At 31.1% G+C, this 8,436-nt stretch overlaps 1 protein-coding gene across 1 annotated transcript; it reads left to right on the forward strand.

The window, feature by feature from the left end:
- Positions 1-910: 910 nt before the first annotated feature.
- Positions 911-4,675, forward strand: LOC145125650 (gibberellin 2-beta-dioxygenase 8-like). Its single transcript, XM_079061075.1, has 3 exons — positions 911-1,383; positions 2,490-2,811; positions 4,445-4,675. The coding sequence occupies exons 1-3, from the start codon at positions 911-913 to the stop codon at positions 4,673-4,675; spliced, it is 1,026 nt and encodes a 341-aa protein (XP_078917201.1).
- The last annotated feature ends 3,761 nt before the right edge of the window (positions 4,676-8,436 follow it).

Below are 8,436 nucleotides of genomic sequence, written 5' to 3' on the forward strand. Positions count from 1 at the left end.
CTAAATATTTCTTAGAAGTATTCAGAAAAAAAAAAACCAAAGTATATCTCTATAGGAAACCTTTCAAAGCATTTAATTGAACAAATAGGGAAGGGAACTCAGATCTGGTGACTTTTTTTATTAAGACCTGGTGGTTTAGAGTAGCGGTTTTGGTGGCTTTTTTCTTCAGATATGGTGACTTTTTTCTTCAAATGTCTTTTTGCTTCAGATCTAGCGAGAGAGGCGTTTTAGGAAGAGAAGAGGCAGGGGAAGGTCATTTAGGAAGATAATAGGTTAAGAGAGGTGGTTTCGGACGAGGGGAAGGGTAGAGACGAACAGATCTGAAAAGAGCAAAATGGTCATGATTTGATCATTCGGCGGTGGTGAGGTGGTTCCAAGGATAGTCTAATGATCAATATGGTAAGTTTCTTATATGATGATAAGATGAGAGAAGTGGTAGAGAGAAAATTAAAGAGAAATAAAAGATATTTGTAAGATAGGTGGGTGGGTAGAGGATAAGCGGAGTGAAGTTTTTTAACTGCTTTTTTATTTATATAAATATTATTGTATGATTTTATTTAAAAGATTAAGTGACCTGGATTTGTTCTCACGTTCTCAAATTCGATAATTATTCTCATTTGATATATATATATATATATATATATATATATATATATATATATATATATATATATATATATATATATATTGTAAAAACTAAGAAATCAAATAGGAATTTTGTCGTCCAAATTCTATGTATTGTCTGGAAAAAAAAAAGTCAAAATTCACTTCAACAAAATCTAACTAAAAAAATAAATACATTCACCATCGTTTAATATAACATAATGTGGTTGTCCTTCCACTTCCATGCAATCAATGGTTTAATAAACAAACTCAATATAATTTCCAATTTTTTTTTCAGACCATACAAATGGAACCTTTTGATCCACCCTTTCAAGAATTTTACAAGAAACTATTCGATGATCATTTCTTCAATGGACCATGCCCTGGAGGCCATGAAATAGAATTTTCCCACAATGCCAAAGAGTGCAAGTTTGAGCTGCCATTAATCGATCTAAGCCACTTGAACATAGGTGGCTTCAAGCACGAGGACTGCAAACGAGAAATTGCTAAAGCTGCGCAAGAATGGGGTTTTTTCCAAGTAGTTAATCACGGAGTTTCGCATGACATTCTAGAAAAGTTGATGAGTGAACAGGTGAAAGTATTCAAGAAACCGTTTCAGGTGAAGGTTAATGGCCTCCCTGAGCTAAATTTTCCTGCAGGAAGTTACCAATGGGGGACACCCTCAGCAAATTGTCTCCAACAGTTGGCTTGGTCGGAATCATTTCATGTTCCATTGATTGAGCTCTCAACAGTAGGTGCATGTGCTGCCACTGACTTTAGGTAAAATTCACCGATTTATTTAGTTCAAAAGTATTGATTTGTTTTCATGCTTCTCAAATTTTGAACTCTTATCATAACTCTTATAACATTTTTAACAATTGTTCCTAAGGTCCCTTATATGTCCCCAAACCATAAAAGCATAATTGAAAAGTACTTGTTTCACATTCTTAACCAATTAAGAAAATATAATTATCAATTTTGTCATTTCCTTCTGAATCACCTCAAGATTCAAAAGTATATAACTTCCAAATATAAGTACATCATAGTAACTTTTTTATGACACTTACTTAAACTAAAATATGATAAGTAATAGTATAAGCATACCGTCAACATTAGCAAAATTATAGCCTTCGTTCTTTTCAATTAAGCTTGAACCTCATGTTAGGAATATTTTCATGAAGTGTCCCAAGATGATTCACAATGAAAACATATATATCCAAAGTGACTAGTTTTGTGACTATCACAACTAGTCACTTTGGATATATGGGTGTTACACGGTCACAATGTGAACGGTCTATATATCAAATTTTTACAAAAAACGTGAATTAGTTAGTTGGTCATTTAACGTGAATGATCAAGTCATTCTAATGTGAAAGACTAGGACACCAATCTTTACATAAGCTAGGTGGTTATCGAAGTATGAATGACCAATGTAGTAATTAATTAATCCTTCCAATAAAATAACCAAACAATCATAATATAAAACTTTGCATGCATATAAAAAATATTGATATTGATCTTTATTTATAGAAGATAACGAATTACACAAATTTAAAGAACAAAAGTGTGTGTGTGTGTATATATATATATATATATATATATATAAAAGGTTGAATTATTGTGAGAACTATAAAAAGCGTGAGAACTTGCAAACTACGCATCAACAGTTGAAAACTACGCGTTAACAGTCATATAAACAGCGGACGCATATGAATCAACAGTCATATGAACTACGAACGCATGCATCAGTAGTCATATGGACTACAGATGCATATATGCATGCATGCATCAACAGTCATATTGATTGTTGATATATATATATATATATATGTTACAGATTTTTTTTTTTTTTTTTTTTATTTATTTATTTTTTTTTTTTAATTTAGCAAGATAGTGAAACAATATGCAATGATAATTTCCAAGCTAGCAAATGAACTAGCAGAGATTTTGGCCGAAATGCTAGGCCAAAAGTCCGACTTCTTCAAAGAAAATTGCGTGCCTAGCATGTGTTATATTCGCATGAGCCGATATCCAGCGTGCCCTTTTTCTCCAGAAGTGTTTGGATTGATGCCTCACACAGATAGTGATTTCCTCACGATATTACACCAAGATCATATTGGAGGCTTACAAGTACTTAAAGATGGAAAATGGATTAGTGTGAATCCTAAACAAAAGACCCTAATCGTTATTGTTGGGGATCTTTTTGAGGTACGGAATAATATTATCATTTTACATCTTTTCTTATAGTGTTCAATTAATTTTCAAATTCACTGCTAAGCCACTATATATGGTGGTGGTTACTATATTAAAAATGGTTCAGATCTCACATGTTTCAACGTTAAGGTGATCATTAAGCTGGTAATCTGCCACTAATCAAAAATTAAATAAATAATCTTAGTTAGTAGCCTGCTAAAGCTATATATGTTCATGGTTCTTCAAAAATGATCCTTTTATATTTGATATTATCGACATTTTTATGAAAAAAATAAAGTATAGGTTTGACGATTAAACTTTTGAAATACCTCACTTGAGTCCCACTATCACTTTAAGGGTATTTGTGCAGTGGATTATATATTGATCGAACATTCGGGTGGTGGATATTCATCATTCACATTTTTTGCATTCCTTCAATCTTTGATGCCCTGTCAATTTTTTTATTTTTTTCCAATACATCTCTCTCACCCCTAAACACATAGAAATTATAAATTTTCTCATCCCTAAACCATTTTTAATAAAATTAAAAAAAAACATAAAACTATTGTTAATTTAAAAATATTCAATAAAAAATTACATGACTAATTAAAAAGTAAGAAAAATACAATACAATATAAAAAAATACATAAAAACATTTCATTCCAACCATGTTTTCTTTGATATTTCATTCTTGCATGGTTGGACCTTAGTGAAAGTCGAAACAAACAAATAATCATGTTGGCTTGGGTTTCATCGATATCTTCGTCGGATTCTTGGGTTGGGGGTTGAGGGTAGGATATGTGAGGGCTGTGGATTTGGAAGGGATTCAAGAATGGTTGATCTTGCTGGAGTGGAAAATTGTTGTATAAATGTTGTATCAGAAGTTGTGAAAATCATGAAAATTAAGTTTCGGGAATTGAGTGACGGAGTTGGTTACTCATATGAACCTGTAGTGCGACTTTTATTTCATCCTTTATCCCCAGGCTTGAATTCTTTATGATTGTGAAAATTGATGTAATAAAATGAAAGTTGTGAAAATTGGGCTAGTAAAGTGAAAGGATACATGATATTTGTACGGGGTTTTAAAAAAATTGTAAAAAAAGAAACTAGTCGCTGAGAGAGGGGTTCTAGCCATTAAGTAACAATCAAACGGAGGAGTGACGAAAATCATTGGCTCACTTCAGTATCGTGACACCCGATGTTGGCGTTTCAACCCTTTCGAAGAGAATTTCTTGAGCCAAAAATTGTCGATATCATCCACCCTTATTAGATGAACAATATTATTCCCATCACATCAAATGCATTTTTTAGTTTTTACAAAGTATGGTTTTATTAGCACAAATAGTTAGTTTCAAGAAGATTTAGTAACCTAACCCAAAATATTAGAACCATTACTGTCTCCATTGACATTTTATTATAATATAACGCCATTACTTTGTGCATTACCGAAATCACATTTCACGCTTATCTACACCTTTTAAAAGAAAGATATGTTCATGGTTTCATTTTAACGTTCGACCAAAAGAAATCTGAACATTTCTTTTGGAAATGCATGTAAACTACATTTGAGGACACTCATTAAACATTTGCTACCTGTCATTTTGATGATTTGAAGTATATAATCTTTGATGATATTTGTATTCTGTAGGCATGGAGTAATGGTGTTTTCAAGAGTGTGGAGCACAGAGTGATAGCCAACAAGCAATTTGAAAGGTTTTCAACAGCATATTTTTTATGTCCGTCCTTTGAAACAATGATAGAAAGTTCTGAAAAAAGTTTGATTTATAAACGGTTTAGTTTTAGAGAATTTAGACAACAAGTTCAAGATGATGTCAAGAGATATGGTCGTAAAATAGGCCTTTCAAGGTTTATTCTATGAACCCATAACTTTTTTTTTACATTATTAGTTTCATCTATGTTGGAAAAAAATAAAGATATTGTTTTTAATAGAAACATGATAATTACTTTATAGAATAAAAATGACAGTATATAAACATATCTTATAAACAAACTCTTAATAGTGGTTTTCTTTATTTACGATGCTTCATGTATCTTTTGTTGATAGCTTTCAAAGTTATCATATACTTTTAAAAGTTTTCACTAGGTCATTGACTTTTTTATTTTGCAAGTAATATTTATATCATATGTTGGACATGATTAAGGGTGTCCACGCTTCTTTAAAGCTGTTATGGCCTTTCATTAGGGTTACACTATAAATCGCAGTCAATCCAATCCAAATCCAACCTTATATTAGCATGTTTGGTAGGAATTTTCAATCCATTTAAACAAAAAAAAATGACAATTTTATCAACCCGTCTAATTAAATAAGATGTGTTATGATCAAATGACGTAACACCCGGATTTTTAAAACAAGATACATCCAAAAATTTCATTTATTATTTATAAAACACACTGGTGTATGCTTACATTAACGATCCAACACAAATAGTTATCAACAATCCAACACAAATAGTTATCAATAGTACCAGTTCAAAGAATATAAAATATAGTGATCATCACTCTTTCTCTTCTACAATATATGCTTACTTCTAAAATAAAGTTACCTCCAAAACACATATCAACAAAAAGACAAGCTACAAAGAGCTTAGTGAGTAATCATTAACAATAGTACACATAATAATTATGACATAAAAATAAGTATTATAAAGACACATATTTTGTTAAAATTAAGGACTATTTGGTATCGTATTAAGACTGTTGGGTATATTTAAGACACATATAATTACGGTGAACATGTCCATGTTCGGTAAATGGACACATATAATTAATGATGTAAGTGATGATTAGCTAGTATTTAGTCTCAACAACAATCAATTATGGTATTTATTTGCCACATAAATTGTTTTTCATGTTGTTATTGTTTAACTTAGTCACAAGAACTTTAGAATAAACATCATTTTAAATCAATTGTAGTCTCATAATTCTTGTATATTATGGCTATTGTTAACCATTTAGCCACACGCTAAAAATTGATGTAAAGTAACCATTGTATATTTTTAGATACATTAAAAACCTATAAAATATGACCAAATTTATATTAAAGCCACAATAATTCTATTTTTATTGTTACTTTTTCTATATTGTAGATACATCAAAACAATATATAAATGAAAGTAACCAAAACCGACAATATGAAACAATATCAAAATTCAGAATTCGATATTATTAATAATTGAAATCTAAATCCATACATTAAATTCGTAATTAAAATACCAAAAAAATGAAAATTGTACTAATTGCAAGTATTAAAATATGATAAATAAAGCAAAAACATCATAAACCAAAAACTAGACATAACTAGGCATTCATCTTGTTGGTATTGCTCCTTGTCTTCATGAGAAGGCTATTGCTCGATATAAAAGTTTCCTTGCACTTCTTTGAGTTTTGAAGTGAATTGTCTTGAGGTGATTTTATATTTGATACCTATACCAACAACATTGAAACAAAATTGAATAAATAAAAAACATAATAGAGTAGTTTACGAAGGAAAAAAAACCATTAATTTATGATTCTTAATCATAGTAGAAACATGGGAGTTGAAAACTTACTATGTTTCGACAATTCGATTGGTGTTTACTTCAGTTTGATCCACTCCAACAATCCTCAACATACCAAAATCAGAAATATTAGGGTTCATATCAAAATCCAGCAAAATTTTGCTAACCTTCAGATCATGATGAATGATTCTTAATCTTGAATCTTCAGGTAAACTAGAAAAGTTTCCCCATGCTCCGCATGGGTTGGAGTATTCAAGTTTTCGGACTTCATTGTAGTTTTTTTGGGGAGTGAAAGTGGAAGGTCAAATAATTGACGAAAACTATCATATATATAACATGGTGAAAATAGATATTAGAATTACATAGGTTGTTTATTTACATACTATTCTGGTTTTTGTAGCCTTTTCTGGAACTACAAGGAGATCAAAAAATTCACGAATCATTTGCATACTTCCCATCATTGAATAAGAAAAAACCTGGCAGATATTCCAGCCCAGCAGTTGAAAATTCAATCTCCTGTGGTTGAAAGTTGTGGAGTACAAACTCCATAGAAACTATAGACATGAAATTTTTTGCATCTTCCATCTATAAATAAGAATAAGTAATGAACTAACTCACCATCAACTGTATTTCATCCTTCAAAGCTATTTGAGTTGCTTCTTTTGCCTGTTAATCACAAAGTTTAACTTTAAATTTTAGATATTTTATTGTTGTTATGTATCTATATCAAAAGAACAAACACGTTTTAAGCACTACTGTTGACTATACATGACAATTTGATCAAACGGAAACATTTAAATGAAAAAATCATAAAATAAAACTAAGTCCAAGTTGACTGATGCTTCTATCAACCAAATTAATACAAAAAATTACATAAACCACCTCTCAACCATTTATCAATATGCAATATCTATAACATAAATGGCAAAAAATAAATAACATGGATTCAACTATAGTATAGCACCATAAAGGAAAACAATATTTATAAAAAAATCGATTACATGAAGATATATTAGCCCAGATTGTACCTTTCAATAGTCAACTTCAAAGTAACCTGATTGATGCTTGCCTGTTAATTAAGTTCGTTAGTCAGGTCCATACCAGTGTCACTTCTTAACTTCAAACGAAGTTGATCTGCCACCTTCAAACCAATACCAACCTGAAACATAAATACCAAAGAAATAAACACAAATTTATTATCAAACCTTTTTTTAGAATAAATGTGTAGATACTAAATAATGACTTCTTTTACTTAAAAATAACAAGATTTTTCCAATTTTCAATTTTGACTCTATATGTCCATACTCAACAATTAAACAAAACGACATATAGGTGAACAAATTCTTCCAAAAGACTGCAGCAACTCAATTCATTTTCAAAAGAAAATAACCACACAGGGGATCAATCTAAAACAAAATCAAAAGTTCCACCATGTAAGTACATCAATCTGATCACCCTCCTATACCACATGAAGGCAAGTGATAGAACATAAATTTTGATTAAGTAAATAGGACTGAAACCATAAACCATAATTGTAAGTTTGATTCAACTTTACCACGTAGAAACACTGCTAACCAGATTTTTCATTGAGGATTTTTTTCGAGCAGCTGGTGTTCAAATAAAAAAAAGCACAAAGAACATAAAGTTGTATTCCACAATTGAATTCCTATTCGAATAACAAAGGTCAAATCCAAATAAACAGTAAATTACCAAAACAAATGGTGGAAGTAAGAATGAAAAACTCACTTGTCTCTTAATCATGCCAAAACGAAAGGAATTTCATGGATAGGTATTACTCTGATTAGTCTAAGAAGTATTCTTGATGTTTCTTCTCCGTCTTGAAGCCCCTTCAATGGCTGAGTCGGAGTTTGTTGGCCACTTGTTTTCTTCTCCACGCTTATAGCTAAATAAAATGACGAAATTTCAATTGAAATTGAGGAGAAATCAGAAGCAGAGAGAAAGGCACCTGATTTGATTTCAGAGAATGGAAGTGAAAGCGTATACACGAAGGTGGTCGTTGTTAACAGGGAAGACAAAGAGGGAATGGCGGTGGGGGTTCTATGTCTGTCGCCTTCGATTGTTTCCTTTTTTCTCCGTATATCATACCGCCGCCTCGGATTGC

Source organism: Lactuca virosa, chromosome 7 (assembly GCF_052849685.1).
Source record: "Lactuca virosa cultivar CGN04683 chromosome 7, Lactuca_virosa_CGN04683_v6, whole genome shotgun sequence".
In the NCBI taxonomy this organism is placed as follows: domain Eukaryota; kingdom Viridiplantae; phylum Streptophyta; class Magnoliopsida; order Asterales; family Asteraceae; genus Lactuca; species Lactuca virosa.